Source organism: Rhinopithecus roxellana, chromosome 11 (genome assembly GCF_007565055.1).
Source record: "Rhinopithecus roxellana isolate Shanxi Qingling chromosome 11, ASM756505v1, whole genome shotgun sequence".
Taxonomy (NCBI): Eukaryota; Metazoa; Chordata; class Mammalia; order Primates; family Cercopithecidae; genus Rhinopithecus; species Rhinopithecus roxellana.
In genome coordinates this window covers 21146279-21163409 of record NC_044559.1, presented here as the reverse complement: position 1 = coordinate 21163409, position 17131 = coordinate 21146279, and the positions used below count along the sequence as shown (strand labels likewise).

Sequence of the window (17131 nt, the reverse complement as noted above, 5' to 3'; positions counted from 1 at the left end):
TGATCCGTGCGCCTCAGCCTCCCAGTGTTGGGATTACAGGCATGAGCTACGGGTGGCGCCACTCCACAATCTAACTTTTTAACTGCTCACAGGAAATTTCCACTCGGTTACCCTGTTGTGTGATTTCAAGAGATGCTCTCTTGTTGCTTGTCTTCTGGTTTCTCACTTGAGAAGCTTTCAATTCCTTCTTTCATTTCCAGCATCAACTTAATTTCACATTCTCTCTATTGTTGGCACTGAAGACCAGACGCACATTACCCCAAAGGTGGGTGGCTGGGCAGACTCCTATTTGGTCTCCCAGTCTCTAACCCCTTCAAATCCTTCCTATCAAATCCTATGCTGGACACATACGTGGTGTACCACTTATGTAATTAAATACTGTGTAGGCCGCATCAGTCAATTCCGCCTATAAGGTTGATAAGTAATAAGAACCCCACTGAGAAATAGTAATGCCATCTTCCACACATTTTTATATCCCACTGGGTTTCTCACTATTCAATTTTTATCATCACATCACCACCACGAGAAGGTAGGTCGAAGAGCATCATTTCATTCTACAGATGATGGAACGAAGGTCCCGAGGTTAAGTGAGGCCTTAAGGTTGTGGCAGAAACATCACACCCAGCGCACTGCTCTTACCATCAGAATCAGGGCTGTCGGTCCGCCCCAATTGTCTGCTTTCCTGAACTTATTTTCAAGTTCGCCATTGAGAGAAACCTCCGAATGACTAATTCTTAAATTTAAGGGTGCATAATAATCACCTATGGCTCAACGCAGCATTTCCGATTCAGCAGGCTGGGGTGGGCCGCGAAGTCTATATTTGAAATGAGCCTCTCGCTCCAGGTGACGCAGGTGGTGTGGGGACCGCACCCGGAGGACGACCTGGAGCCGCCTGACTTCACAAAGGCCTCCTGCCGCCCACCTTCAGCGGCCACCAACGCCCCGGCTGCCAGCAGCGGACCACCTCTGCGGCTGCGCGCCTACCGCAGCCGCTTGGCCCTAGTGGTTTCCGGCGGATTTCCCCGCCGGTGCGGAGCCGGGTGCCGGAGTCCCACAGCCAACCACTACCGGTTCCTCTTTCGTCAGCAACCAGCGCCGGCAGGACCCGCGAATCCCCATCACCAAGAGCCTGTAAGGCGGCCGCCCATTGGCTCAGCCGCACTGCTAGGCAGGCGCTTCCAAAGCTTTGAGGATTGGCTGACGTTCCGGGCGCCGGGGCTAGCTGCCGGGTAGGATCACGTGCGAGGGTCAGGCCCAGTCTAGGCCCTGCCTCCTTGCTGCTGCCGCCGCCAATCCTGGTTCGGTCACGTGAGTTCCCGGAGGTCCCTCGCGGGACATCTCTCACAGCCGCCGGGTGGGTCCGTTCGGCCTGCGTTGTATTTGAAGGAAAGAGGGGTTTGAGGTCAATTCTGTTTGTTGGGGTTTTCACGAATTTCGGGGCCCACAGTAGACTTGCCAACTTTAACTTTTGCTTAACACTTTACGAGAAATCTTATTTAACCTTGACCACTGTTGCATCAAAGAATTTCACATCCAAAAAAGTGCAGCCTAAGAATAAAGAACAGGTCTTCAAACTGCATACCTTTAATTAAGGTGTTCTTATTTTTCCGATTTGGCTGGAAACAGGCAGAGACCACCCCAGATAACCAGTTCTCAGCCTTGCGTGGGACACCACGAATTTATGCCACGTGTTTACGGCGCTGGCAAGTAGGGGAATTTGGTTTCTGAGAATGTGCTGTCTTTGTGAAAACTATGAAAAGCCTTCTCTGCTACATTGAAATAATCATAAAAATAATAATAGCTAATGTTGAATACCTACTAGGTATCAGACACATGCTAAGCATTCAATGTTTCTCATCCAGTTTCTGAATGAAACCTCTGGAAACCACATAATGTACTGGTACTATTAGCTACAAATTACATATAAGAACAGCAGAAAGTTGTCATTTGCCCAAGGGCACCCAGCTAATAGCTACAAATTACATATAAGAACACCAGAAAGTTGTTGTCATTTGCCCAAGGTCACCCAGCTAATCAATGTTGAAGAGATTCGAACCTAGCCTGAACTCTTACAGTAAGACCATTCTTGAGATGAATTTATGTGTGCTGTTTTTCCAGTCTGTTTTTATCCAACAGCTCTCAAGAGAGGATAGTATCTACCTTTTTGACCACACCATTATTCCTGGGATTTCACAGGAGTTAATGTTCCTTTTCTAAACTCAATGGTTTTGATTTTACAAATTATTTGACTTTTACTGATTTCGGGATTTTGACAATTTGCCTTTACTTACTCAGATGTTATTATACCAAATATTTATTTAAAAAGTTTTTTTTTCTTTGATTCCCCAAGTTGTAGAGAGAGAGGGATAGGGAAGCAGAATCAAGTACTTAAAAAGCCTCGTTTGACCCTGATTTCCCTATAGGGAATATGAAAAATTTCCCGAATATAGGCACATTTGAGAATAGAACCTTTTACCTAACTGATCTCACTTTTTGAACTCATTGGACAATAAAGGAACAGCCAGTAATATAATCTTTCATATAAATTAGGCTTCTAACATATTAAGAGGAATGTACTCCAGTTTCTGCTACTATCAAGAGATGGCATGACAAAAAATTTTGAAAAGTTGCCAAATGCAAACCACAGTTCCTCTTCTCAAAACAAATGCATGTAAATAGAGTATAAGTTATTTCTTTGGTAGCAGCATTTTCCTAGAAGGCTTAAGTCATTAATCACCCATGACCAAAGATCCAAACATTTTCAAAACAGATCCGATTATATTTCAGGTGGCTGAAAATGGATTTGAAGTAGGTTTAATATGGTCTAGTTACAACTTGTTTCATGATTGAGTGGGTCAGTATAATAAAGGTGTAAACATGAAATAACATAGAAGGAAAGTTTGCAAAGAGGATTTCAAATAAGTACCTGCTGGGTATTCAAAAGAAAGTAGGGATAAGCTTGAGGTTAAAATCTTTCTAGGGAAAGTATAGTGTTCAGAGGTAAGATTAAAAACCACATTACTGAAATGGAGTCTACAGCATTCAGCCCATTCAGTTGGTGTTAAACTGGTAACTGGTGAAATAAGTATTGTGAGTTGAACTTTAATTCTAATATGCTTGGCAAAGCCAAATCACAGTGTGCTTCATCTTTATGGATACAAAATTGGAATGCACTCTGTTATAAAAAATGTATTCTTACTCACTAGCATTTGTCATTAACTTTGATGTATACTGAGCTCTTACTATACTGATGATGCCCTGGACTATTTGATTCGATACAGCAACTCATAAAGTAGGTATTATTGGCGTTCTCATTTTGCACGTGAGGAAAGTGAAAGTCAAAAAGGTTAGATAGCTTGCCTAAGTGCAAAAGCTGGGTCTCAAAAAGTCAGCCCATTGGGCTCCAGGGCCTGTTCTGAGAACCTTGACACTAGATTGCTTCCCTTTAGAGGAGAACAGCTTCCATCCCTGTCTTCTGACTCTACCAAATTAACTTGGCATTTCAGAACTTGATTTCCCACATACAGATATACTTTTCATAAACATTTCCCAACTCTCAGAGTTAGTTTCTTTTAAAAGGTGGGAACGAAGAAACAAAACTTGGAAAATCATCCTCATCTGGCAAAGTAGAAAGGTGGATCCAGGAACCTTTTAATTTACAAATGGAATTCCCAGTTTGGCCATTGTTCAGAGACCATGGATGGGCAAACTAAGGCCATTGGGTTAAATCCAACCAATTGTTGGTTTTTGTATAGCTCAATATCTAAGAATGATTTTTTACATTTTTAAAGGGTTGAACAAAAAACCAGTCACAATGTGATATGTGAAAATTATATGAAATCCACTGAGAGTGAGCACTAATATATTAATTATGGATGTTGGGTGGTAATATGTCAATGTGGGCTCATTGATTAGAATAAATATACCTCTCTGATTGGAATATTGATAGTGGGAGAGACTGCATGTGCAGAGGCACAGCATGTATGGGAAATCTCTGTGTTTTCTGCTCAATTTTGCTGTGAATCTAAAACTTTTAAAATAAAGGCTATTCAAATATATATATGAAGTTCAAATGCAGTGTGTCCATAAATACAGCCACAGCCATTTGGTTGTTTATCTTTGATGGCTGTTTTTACACTACAAGTGTAGAACTGAATAGTTGAAACCAGATGGCCTGAAAAGTCTAAAATATTTAATATTTGTAAAAACATTTGCCAACCATTCAGTTCATTGCATCTGATAAAGACTAAGATACTGGTTGAGATTGTTGTCGCTGGAGTCAAACTTCCAGGGTTCCTAGTCCTCCCTCTTCCACTTACTAGTTGAGAAGTGTTTAACCATGCTAGTCTCAGTTTACTCATCTTTTAAAGTGAATCAAAATAGAACAGTAATGGGACAATTTTTTTTTTTTTTTTAAGACAGAGTCTTGCTCTGTCGCCCAGGCTGGAGTACAGTAGCGCAGTCTCAGCTCACTGCAAGCTCCGCCTCCCAGATTCATGCCATTCTCCTGCCTCAGCCTCCTGAGTAGTAGCTGGGACTACAGCCGCCCGCCATCGCACCTGGCTAATTTTTGTATTTTTAGTAGAGACGGGGTTTCACCATGTTAAACAGGATGGTCTCAATCTCCTGACCTCGTGATCCGCCCACCTTGGCCTCCCAAAGTGCTGGGATTACAGGCGTGAGCCACCGCACCTGGCTCAGTTATGGGACTATTTTAAGAATTAACTGGGTCAATACACATGAAGCACCAAATAGTTATTAGTAAAATTTATTTTGATTTTGAGATTTTGTATTCCTCTTATGGCCTTTTTTAGGCTATGGATATATTTTTCTCAACTGTCTTGAAATCTGCTTTGTTTACATGTGGGATACATGTGTATGCCCAGAAGTCGTCTTATCTATCAGGAGCTCTAACATGACATGGTTATGTTTCTTGCTTCTATTTTACCATCCAGTTTGTCCTTCTTGGTCAGAATTAGCTCCAAAGTAATAGAAGTTACTCTATTACTTTCTCTGTCTTCCTAAATGAAAAGTCAGCTTAGCAAGCCAGGAACCAATATGTCTTCTCCAACACCAGATTTCTTGCTGACATATATGCTTTTTATTTTCAGAGAACATTTATTCAAACATTTTTGCCATTCCCTAATTCTTGTAAAATGTTAATGCTTTCCATATTATCTAAGCTTATTTCACATGAAATCATTGAATGACAGCAAAAAATGTAGTTGAGTCACTATTCTGAAGATTTGCAAAAATTCTTATTCACTAGCAAAAAATGTTAACACTATTATTAACCAAGAAGTTCTGGATAGACTGGAACTCCAAAGGCCTAACAGTACCCATTTATAAGCTACATAATTAGGCTGTGTCATTTTAATAAAAGATATTTAGATTCAACTATTATTTGTTGAGCAGCCATTATATGCTATATCTTTTCCTGGACTTAAAATCCTTTCTTCCCAACACTGTTACCAGCTTTAAAGTTCAAGACAACGAGTCAAGCTTTGGACTTTTAAAGTTCTTCAACCCTACTAGCTGGTTACTTTGGGCAAATAATTTCATTTCTCTGAAGCTGTTTTCTGTTTTGAAAAGTAGGAATAATATGAGTTGCCTGACAGAGCAATTGTAGGAATCAAGGTAATCTTTGGAAATAATTTAGTCAGTATGAGTGAGACACAGAAAATATTTTTCTTTCCTTCATGACCTGAAGGTCATTTGCCACAAAATGAATTTACAAGCAATTCCCACAGCAGCCCAATTCTGGAAAATTTAAGGAATTATTTTTTTACCTGCTGAAATTCAAGATCTCAGCTTATCAGCATCAGAGCCAAAGCCACCTCCATTATCTCACATAAACAGAAAAGCTGTGCAAGTGGCCCCTATATGGCTGGGCTGTTGGCAATGTATCCTTAGCATCTAGTAAGAGTGTTCTCAAAAATTTATGCTGGGGAATTGGGGGAGCTCACAAATTGTTCTTTGCCTCCAGGTATCTTAATTTTATTCATTGCTAGTTTTTCAGAGCTTGGGTAAAACCTCACAGGTAGGGACAGGACTGGGATGAGGCAACTGAGGTGTCTAGGGTGCAAAATGTGAGCTGTCTAGACACCAAAGGTGTCTAGGTGTCTAGCGGGCACTGACTCTCCGGCGTATGTGAGATTTCAACACCAATAACTTTTTAATTCCTAGTTGCTGTATCATGAGAATGTTTGGCCTTATTATTTTTTAAAGCTTACTTACTTACAGAGGTGTGGCCAATTGTCTTAGTGATGCAAGAGATTCAGAATGGGAAAGAAAAAGTCAGCATTACCCTAGTCGATTTTGATTAAACTCCTTTGAAATCCATGTTGGAGTTTAAATGCCCATTCTTGAGGGTTGCTTGATATAGATAGAGGAGGCCCCTCCAAAGCTTTAAGCACATATTCAGAGCAAGAGGGAGCTTTTCAGGTGTTATTTTGTCTTGTTTTGTTTTTTGCCAGTTCCTACTCTGCGGCTTCCAAATCTGGGGCGATGTCTCCCCAGGTTAAATTATCCTAGCTCCTGCTCCATATCGCTTTCCCTCTGCCCCGCCGGAGCCCAGTAGTTCAAAAATTAAATTTGGGGCAAGAGGTGCGCGCCAGAGCGCAGCTGCTTCTGGACCCTGCGGCAGCGGTGGCGAGCCACAGGGCGGCGACCGTGAGCTCCGGGAGCTGCGCAAACACCTGGGGACCATGTCTGAGGATGCGACCAGGACCCTGGGGAAAGGTGAGTGCTCTCCATGGGGTCGGCGGAGCTGCCTGGCCTTGGCCTGCAGACCAGCGGGGCAGGAAGGGACTTGGAGGGCTCTCCTGAAGAAAAAGCCACGTGCAGCACTGTCCTCTCTGGGACTTGGGAGTTGGAGCTCCCACAGCCATCCTGGGATCCGGGCAAGTGAGCGAGCTCCCTCCTCACTGGGCTGACTAAGCCTCTCCTTTCCCTGTCCCCCTTCATCGCTGCTCTGCAGGAAGCCAGCCCCCAGGGCCAGTCCCGGAGGGGCTGATCCGCATCTACAGCATGAGGTTCTGCCCCTATTCTCACAGGACCCGCCTCGTCCTCAAGGCCAAAGACATCAGGTGAGAAGCGGGAACCCAGAGCCCCCTGGCAAACCCAGTGCCTCACAGGAGCCCGGGAATGTTTAGCATCTCGGGCGTCCTGCTCAGATTTTAGAAGGGGCTCCCTGTCCCTTTTTTCGGAGGCAAAGTCAACAAGTAATTAGCAAAGGGCGGGCATTTTTTTTTAGCGGGCCCTGCTGAAATGCGGAGCCCTTTTCCGAGTCATGAAACTTCTAGGCCAGCACAGAGGAATCTGAATGATGGGGCTGGTGAACTGGTTCCCTCCCAGAATGTTTAAGGGTGCAGCCAAGGCTACTGAGGCCCCTCCTGGCTGCTCCACAGAGGTAGTTCCCCCACCACACCCCAGGCATCTTAGGTCACCTCTGTTTCCTTTCTTTATTGAACTTACTGCGTCCAGCATTTTCTTATTTGTTCATCCATCTCCCCCCCCCAGTCCCCTTCACCCATGTGAATTCTCCAGGGTAGGAACTCTGTCTCTTTTATTCATGAGCTAGGAGAGAGCCTGTCACATGGTGGGTGCTCAAAAAGTATCTGTTAAATGAATGAACAAATCTTTCCAAACAATGAATTAAAAGGAATTGCTATCAAGAGGTGTCTGGAAGTTTTCAAGACACCTTGAAAACTTGAGAAATGGGTATGGATTCTTCCAGAAGGAAGTTTGCAAGACCAGCTCCTGCAGGTCTGGATCTGGAGGGCAGAGCAGCTTTGCTAGGATGTGGACTGCATAATACAGCTGGCCTCCAAGTTAGAGTGTTGAGAATGTGTCACTCCAGGTTCCTGACTCTTGTCTCGGAGAGTCCATCACAAGGGGGTGACTTCAGAGTTTCAGACTCATGTCAGAGAGATATAAAGAGTAATATAGAGATATTTTAAATAAAATTATGTAAATCCACCTTGTTGAGTATATAGGGCCTGTATTTCCAGATTCTTCCTTTTTGCTCAAATTAAGTTGACCTTAAGGTTACCTGCTTTTTGAGGAAAATAACAACAACAGGATGTTTTGCCCATTTGGTGATAAATTATCAGCTTAGGAGCTGATGTATTTCCTTGGGGCAGGGTGTCTCAACCTTGGCACTGTTGACAATTTGGGCCAGATAATTCTTTGTTGGAGAGGTGGGATAGGAGCTGTCCTATCCATCGCTGGATGTTTAGCAGTATCCGTGGTCTCTACCCATTCAGTAGTCTCTACCCATGACAGTAGAGTCCCCCTTCCCTATCGCCTATCTTCAGTTGTGACAGCAAAACAATGTCTCCAGACATTGTGATGTGTCCCTTGGGAAGGAGGCCAAAAATCACTTCTAGTTGAGACTCACTGCTTTAGGTTTTTTGGGTCTTTCTATGTGGCCTATGCTGGTTGCGAACTCTTGGGCTCAAGCAATCTTCCCATCCTGGCCTACCAAAGTGCTGAGATTACAGGCGTGAGGCACCTCATCCAGCCTCTGCTGTAGGTTTTAAGACAATCTCCTAGACTAAGCAACGAATGTTCCCATTTGTTTCCTTTCATCTTTTCAAACGTATGTTCATGCTTCTGGCAACTTTATAGTTATCTAAATCATAATTGTATTATTATGTGAACATTAAATAATAGTATTATTTGAACATCTAATAATTAGAAGAAGAATTAAAAAGTTATTGCATGCTTACGTGCCAGGCACTGTCCTAAACACTTTATACATCTTCACTTACTTGATCATCACCACAGTACCAAGAGATGGGTGTAATTCTTAGCCCTATTTTATAATTAAGGACACTGAGCACAGAGAGGTTAAGAATTCGGTTAAGGTCCCAAGCTAGACTGTTCAGTCTGATGCCAAAACTCATGCTCTTAATTGTTAACATTTACCATATTCTGTTGTGACCTGTAAATATCAGATTTGTATTTTCAAGCTGTAAAATGTACTAAATTCTCTCATGCCATGGTTAAGTGTGTGAGCTCTGAGTCTGTCTGTCTGGCTGTGATTTTGGCTCCACTACTTTTTTTTTTTTTGAGATGGAGTCTTTCTTGCCCAGGCTGGAGTGCAGGGGTATGATCTCAGCTCACTGCAACCTCCACCTCCCAGGTTCAAGTGATTCTCCTGCCTCAGTCTCCCGAGTAGCTGGGGTTACAGGCGCCTGCCACGACGCCTGGCTAATTTTTTGTATTTTTTAGTAGAGATGGGTTTTTGCCATGTTGACCAGGCTGGTCTTGAACTCCTGACCTCAGATGATCTACCTGCCCTAGCCTCCCAAAGTGCTAGGATTACAGGCATGAGGCCCCGTGCCCGGCTGGCTCTACTGCTTCTTAGTGGGTGGTATTGTGTGTGAGATTCAACCTCCTTGAGCCTTCTTTCCTATAAGGTGAGTCTACTTCATGGGGAATTATGAGGAACAACTGAGATAAGGCATAGAAAACCTCCAACACGTCTCACTGCAGGAAGGAAGATGATGATGTTATATATTTTATACAAAACTTAAACTTTAGAAAACTAATTGCAAATTTTAACTTTTAAACTGATTGCTTCTGCTTTCAAGAAGAGTGCCTGCCTGCAGATGCCTCTCATTTTTGTTTTCCTTTTGCTTTTTAAGACATGAAGTTGTCAACATTAACCTGAGAAACAAGCCTGAATGGTACTATACAAAGCACCCTTTTGGCCACATTCCTGTCCTGGAGACCAGCCAGTGTCAACTGATCTATGAATCTGTGATCGCTTGTGAGTACCTGGATGACGCTTATCCAGGAAGGAAGCTATTTCCATATGACCCATATGAACGAGCTCGCCAAAAGATGTTGTTGGAGCTATTTTGTAAGGTATATTCAATTTAAAAAGCCACTCACACTCTATTTTACTTTGCATGTCTTTCCCAAACCTCAACCCGTTTTAAAGCCAAATCATTGGTGAAACTGATTTGTTTTGATACCATGTGATCCTCAGGAGATTAGCTAGCATGGAATTAGGGTAGAGCATGGCCACTGATATTAAAGTTAAAGGCTTAACTGCTAGGTGCTTCTCTATTTCAACTGGCAGGCTCAGGAGATATGGTTATGACATGGCAATGGCCATGTGACTTGAAGCAGGAATATTGAAAGAACTGAAAACTGGTGATCCTTAAAGGGACTATTTCCCCGACTTCAGGTGAAAAGTAATGGAGTGTGAAGATTATGCACAGAAAGTGATGCTCTTCTTCTTTTTTTTTTTTTTTTTTTTTTTTTTTGAGACAGAGTCTCGCTCTCTCTGTCACCCAGGCTGGAATGCAGTGGCGTGATCTTGGCTCACTGCCACCTCTGCCTCCTGGGTTCAAGCAATTCTCCTGCCTCAGCCTCCTGAGTAGCTGGGATTACAGGCGCATGCCACCACACCCAGCTAATTTTTGTATTTTTAGTAGAGATGGGGTTTCACCATATTGGCCAGGCTGGTCTTGAACTCCTGACCTCGAGTGATCTGCCTGCCTCGGCCCCCGCAAAGTGCTAGGATTACAGACATGAGCCACTGCGCCTGGCCAGTGATGCTCTTTAGAGGCATAAGAGTGCCTGCTGCCCAGGAAACGTGAAGAATAGATAAATAGTGGCAGATTTGATAATGAAAGAAAAAAGAATGGAGAAACTTTAAGATGGTGTCTTTGAAAAGGAATTTTTTAAAAACCTCAGTGAGATTAACAGCTGACATATATCAAGCACTTATGATGTGCCAGGCACTGTCCTAATTACTTTGTAGGAGCTAACTCATTTAATCCAACTGCCCTTTAAAGTGGGTACTGCTATTGTATCCATTTTTCAGATGGGAACACTGAGGCTTAGAGAGGTTGAGTGTCCCACCTAAGAATGTATAGCATGGAAGCAGCTGATCAAGTAAGGAGCACTGGAGAAAGCCTCCTAAAGCACCCTGTTTTCCCAGGGCACTGTGAGAAGCAGATTCCTACTTCTCATTAGGAATCCGGGATATGTCCGGGATATGACATTATCCTGGAACCACAGACATAACCTAGTGCTCCTCACAAGGAGCTGGGGGTTGGATGTGGGTGTTGCCCTGCTAGGCTGGAGTTATAAAGCTTTGCTGCCTTTTCAAGCACAGCAGGAACTGGAAGTTTCCACAGACTTCTCCACTGAGAACCTGTGTCCTCTGATTAGGTCCCACATTTGACCAAGGAGTGCCTGGTAGCGTTGAGATGTGGGAGAGAATGCACTGATCTGAAGGCAGCCCTGCGTCAGGAATTCTGCAACCTGGAAGAGGTACAAAAAGGGGTCCTTCTCCTGGTCAGCTACAATGGAGGAAACCAGGCAGGGTTGCTAACCTGGTCACTCTGACACCGGGCTTCACAGCTTATTCTTTCTGACTTATTTGATAAGTCAGACTTCTGATCATCTGATTGCATGTTTGCCCTCCTCTAACGTGCTCTGGACTTATTCTGGAAAAATCTGATGAGGAGTTGGGGAGGACATGCCATGAATTGCTTCCTTTCCCAGAGTCACCCCATCTTCCTGAGTATCTCTGCATGGCTTCTGTAGCTTCTGCCAATGAGGTCAAGGTCTGTAAAGGTTAGGGATTGTCTTTGGCTGCTGGAGTCTAACTACTGTAAATTCATGTTGTAAGAGTTTACTGTCTCATGTAACATTCTCTCACATATTATAACGGTTTATTCTCACATATATGGTGGCTCACACCTGTGATCCCAGCACTTGGGGAGGCTGAAGCAGGAGGATCACTTGAGCCCCAGGAGTTTAAGACCAGCCTAGGCAACATAGCAAGACCCCTCCTCTACAAAAATAATTTAAAAAATTAGCCAGGCATAACAATGCATAGCTGTAGTCCCAGCTACTTAGGAGGCTGAGGCAGGAGGATTGCTTGAGTCTGGGAGGTCAAGGCTACAGTCAGCCATGATTGCACCACTGTACTCTAGCCTGGGTGACAGAGTAAGAAAGACTGACTCAAAAAAAAAAAAAAAAAAAAAAAGCCAGAGCTAGGCAGTTCAGGCCTATTTTGATGGCTTCTTTATGACATTGTCAGGAACTGAAGTTCTTTCTCTTTATGGGCTCTGTCATCCTTAGTGCAACTTAGTACAAGGCTATCATCCTCAAAATAACAAAATAGCTTCTGTCACTGCAGCCATCACATCCAAGTTCCAGGCTCTGAAAAGCAGAATATAAAGAAAAAAATGGCAAATGGCCATGCCCCTTTTAAGGGCTTTAAATCCTACCAGAAATTCTACCCAATGGCTATTTACATTTCATTGGCCAGAACTTAGTTGTAGGGTCATGACTATCTTAGGGAAAGCTGGGAAATACAGTCTTTTAGCTGGGTTACCTTGAATAAAATCAGGGGTCTGTAATTAAGGAAGAAGGGGAAAATGGGTACGGTGGCAGGAGCACTCTTTGCCAGTAGATCCTTCATTAACCCGGCGGTAATGGAGCTACTTATCCCATACTTCTAGAATAATCTGGAAGGCAGTTCTTTTACTTCCATTATTTCTTTTGTTCCAGAAACTGATAAATTCACCTTATGGGTGGGTGGTTCCTCTATTGGCAGCCAGAGAATACGATTTTTTCCCCTTAAGGGAAGACTGGTTATTAATACTCTTCTATTTGACCTTTATCAAGTGGAAACAGATTAAATGTGTTGATATTTCCAGTTGCCTATCTCAGATTTGTACAGTTAAGTATTTATGGATGATGAATGGTCATGTGTAGGAAATGTCAACCTTTTGTCCTGAGGTCACCAACTGTGGCCTTGACCCCAAGGAGGCCGTATGATGTGGTGGAAAGAGTCTTGGATCTTAGGCTTGGCTTTACTAAATTCCAGAACCTTGGACAATGTTCTGTACCTCTCTGGTCCTTGGTTTTCCCGTGTGTAAAATGAGGGAATATTTTGAAATGTGTGTTCCTCAGAGCCTCTGGGTTCTGCAGTGGGTTCTCCACTCAACTTCCCAGCGAGTGGAGGCCTGGTAGATGGTTCCAGACACTGCTTAACTCAGGTCAGCACTGCCTTTAACCACCATGTTCAACCTCACATCTAAGAAGATGGCATTTGGGGAGAAAGGAGAGCTGCTGCTTTAAAAAAGAAGTTTGAAAAATCTTGTGACTAGAGAATTTATGGTCTTTATTTTAAAGATCAGCTGAATGGACCCCATCATGCCTGGTTACCTTCTCACAGATAAACAGATACTGGACCAGGGAAAGGAGCTGGGGGAAAAAACCCTTTGAATTCAAAGATATAGTAATTGAAACATTTTCATCAGTTTCCCTCCTACCTCCATTTGGATGATGGATGAACTTTTAAAATTATGATGTAAGTATAGGGTTATGATGAAGATACAGTTCTTCAATCGGGAGTCTTTTCCAGGGCAAGTGAACCAGTATTTTGTGCCATGAATCATGCTGCAGATACTTTGCATACATCATCTCATTGAATCTTTCCAACAACCTTCTCAGGTACAAATGGTACTAGTCCTGTTTTGCAAATTGGAGTGGCCTCTTTGTAAAGGCTCAGAACTATGTACTAGGAATAAAAAATCTTCAAGACCTTCAAGGGGCTCAAAGCCTGGATGGGGAGATAGGCTGTTAAGCCCATTTAAAACCTGGGTGTGTTGAGTGCGTGCTAGGCTGGAGACATGCATATGAGAAGGCTGGTCTGTGGGGGTAGATAAATGCCTCTGTTGACTCTTAGAATGAATTAGAGGCACAAAGGCGAGAGCCTGGTGTGTTTGGCAAACAGTAACCAGTGAGGGGTTGCCAGCGAGGGAGTGATTGGTAAGAGGCGAATGTGGAGGGTGGACCAGAGTCAGACACTGAAAGGCCTTTTTCACTGTGCCCACGGATTTGTACTTTATTTCAGAGTTGATGGTGAGTAATTGAAGCCTGTCAAGCAGGAGAGTGGTGTACTCCTTCATGCTTTTAAAAGTATTCAGCCTGGCCGGGTGCGGTGGCTCAAGCCTGTAATCCCAGCACTTTGGGGGGCCGAGACGGGCGGATCACGAGGTCAGGAGATCGAGACCATCCTGGCTAACACGGTGAAACCCCGTCTCTACTAAAATATACAAAAAACTAGCCGGGCGAGGTGGCGGGCGCCTGTAGTCCCAGCTACTCGGGAGGCTGAGGCAGGAGAATGGCGCAAACCCGGGAGGCGGAGCTTGCAGTGAGCTGAGATCCGGCCACTGCACTCCAGCCCAGGCGACAGAGCAAGACTCCGTCTCAAAAAAAAAAAAAAAAAAAAAAAGTATTCAGCCCATCGCTTGCACCCAGGATGGGGAGGTTGCCGTGAGCCAGGACTGTGCCACTGCACTCCAGCCTGGGCAACAGAGTGAGACTCTGTTTCAAAAAAAAAAAAAAAAAGAAAAGAAAAAGTATTCAGCTCAGCTGAGCACAGTGGCTCAAGCCCGTAATCCTAGCACTTTGAGAAGCCAAGGTGGGAGGATCACTTGAGCCCAGAAGTTTGAGACCATGCTGGTCAACGTGGTGAAACTCCATCTCTTTAAAAATACAAAATGTTAGCTTGGCATGGTGGCTTATCCCTGTAGTCCTGTGTACTTGGGAGGCTGAGGTGAGAGGATCACCAGAGCCTAGGAGGTTGAAGCTACAGTGAGCTATAATTGCACCACCGCACTCTAGCCTGGACAACACAGTGAAACCCTATCTCAAAAAAAAAGAAGAAGAAAAGTAGCCCAGCAAGAGTGTAGAGGATGGATTAGAGTGGCCAAGAGCAGGGACTGGGAAGGGACAAAGAGGACCCCACTAAAGAGGGTTAGAGAGGGAGGTTTAATTAGAGAGATTTGGAGGGACTAAGATGAGATGAAATCTGAGGAAGGAGTAGGAGTTACCGAGGATGGTTTCCAAGTTTGTGGCTGGTAAGAGTTTGAGGGAGGACACATTTTGTCAAATTTGAGGTGTTGATGGAATATTCATATGTGGGCAGAGCTTAGAAGAGCAATGTATGGTCTCTACTGGACCTTTGGAATGGTTTTACAGGCTAGGAGCTTTAACCAGAGAGTTTAGGAATGTCGTCAGCGGTGTGGTGATAAATGTTTAACAATCAATTTTCTCTTAAAAGAGAAAGAAAAAGGAAAAGCACTGATTTCTAGCATTTGCTGATTTGGGTGGTGTAAATACTTCCGCCAAGGCTAATTTTGAGCTACCAATGTGCTATCTCTAAACTCAAGAGCTGGCAAAAGATGTGGGCAGTTCCAGCATGTCATTGAATAAGAAATTTCACTTTATCTTCAATAACTGAGCCCCAGAAACACTGTTGTTAACCAGCCTCTGTATAGGTAGCTTTCACTAACCAGCCTCGGTGTAGGTAGCTTTCACTGATGCTATTTAAGGAACACCGGGTATTCCACATTGTCCTAACAGGTTTGAATGTGGTTTTGTCCCATAGACTGTTAGAAATAATTGTAACTATGGCTGAGCATGGTGGCTCACGCTTGTGATCCAGGCACTTTGGGAGGCCAAGGAGGAAGGATCACTTGAGGCCAGGAATTCAAGACCAGCCTGGGCAACACAGTGAGACCATGTCTTTACTAAAAATAAAAAAAAGTAACTAGTCATGGTGGCGTGTGTAGTCCCAGCTTCTCTAGAGGCTGAGGTGGGAGCATCTCTTGAACCCAGGAGTTTGAGCTTGCAGTGAGCTATGATCATGCCACTGCACTCCAGCCTGGGTGACACAGCAAGACCCTGTCTCAAAAACAAAAACAAACAAACAAAGAATTGTAACTACAATGTAGGAAATATTGAAATCTGAAAACATGACCAATGAACTTGAATTATGTGATCCGTTCCTTTAAATGCCAATATATTTATTCTAGGAGATTCTAGTGAAATTGAAATTTGTCAGAATAATTCTAATGGAGATGATCCCCTGATTTATGCAACTCTTTCACATGGTTTTGCAAAATCAGGATTTTTAAATACTCATTGTCTTTCTGAGTGATAAGCAAGCCAAGATTTCATGTATAATCTTCTGCTATGTTATCCTCAAACAAAAGGTCAGTTCACCTTTTGTGGCCTTAAACTCTGACACTTTCTTCTTTTGAAATAACTGCCTTGTCTAACTTTTTAAGTTTTGTGTTTTTTTCTCTTGTTTTTTGTTTGTTTGTTTGTTTGTTTGTTTTTTAAATCTGGTTTCAGGTGGTTTCTGTGGCTCATGTCCCAGCACTTTGGGAGGCTGAAACGGGCAGATCATTTGAGCCCAGGAGTCCAAGACAAGACTGGACAACATGGCAAAGCCTCGTCTCTACAAAAAATACAAAAATTAGCTGGATGTGGTGATGCACACCTGAGGTCCCTGCTACTTGGGAGGCTGAGGTGGGAAGATCACTTGAGTCCAGGAGGTCAAGGCTGCTGTGAGCTTTGATCATGCCACTGCACTCCAGCCTAGGTGACAGAGTGAGACTCTGTCTCAAAAAAAAAAAAAAAAAAAAAAAAGTTCCATCAAAATCAAATATTTATTGTGCTTGTTATATAACCACATTTTTCTCTATTATCTTTTACAATTCTTTGAGATATATTACTGCCACTTTTATTATCAAACTAGCAGCCTGCTCACTGGCTTTCCTGTTCTGAACATTGGCATGAGTTTTAAAACTACGACACTTGTCTTGCTGCACTTTATGTCTTCATGCAGATTTTCTAGCCTTTACTGAATCATTAATCTAAGCAGCACATATTTTTTAGTTTTATTCTTCTTCAGGTATTGACTTTCCCATTTCTGAATGGGACTTGAGCCAGGCTTCATTTGATCTTTGTGGATTTGAATGTGGCAGGACCTCTTGGTGTCACTTTTCATCTGTGCCTTCCAAAAATATTTTCATTATGAAAGTAGTCAAATCAAGTCCAAGTGCAGTGAAAGGTAGGATTTGGTCATATTTCCTTGAGGCTTTGGAGTTTTGCTTTAAATCTAGAAAGTGTTCGTGGCTTATGAATTGGTTCTGCACGCTGACTATTGCTTAGTCCTTTCTTCATCATCATCAGGGCTCCATAAAGGAGAGCAGGGAGGGGACAACATAATAATGCTGAAATAGCCCTGAGGGATGAGACCTGGCCCAGCAACTGAAGCTTTTGTCTGCCGGTGGCCACA

General features: G+C 43.3%; 1 protein-coding gene across 1 annotated transcript in view; it reads left to right on the top strand.

Moving 5' to 3' along the window:
• The first annotated feature begins 181 nt into the window (after nt 1–181).
• Nucleotides 182–17131, top strand: part of GSTO2 (glutathione S-transferase omega 2) — a 30554-nt gene continuing 13604 nt past the window's right edge. The window contains exons 1-5 of the mRNA XM_010356220.2: nt 182–1358; nt 6477–6741; nt 6980–7088; nt 9654–9876; nt 11194–11295. Of these exons, the coding sequence (XP_010354522.2) occupies nt 6708–6741; nt 6980–7088; nt 9654–9876; nt 11194–11295 (468 nt within the window). The 5' untranslated portion in view covers nt 182–1358; nt 6477–6707. The remainder of the gene's footprint in view (nt 1359–6476; nt 6742–6979; nt 7089–9653; nt 9877–11193; nt 11296–17131) is intronic.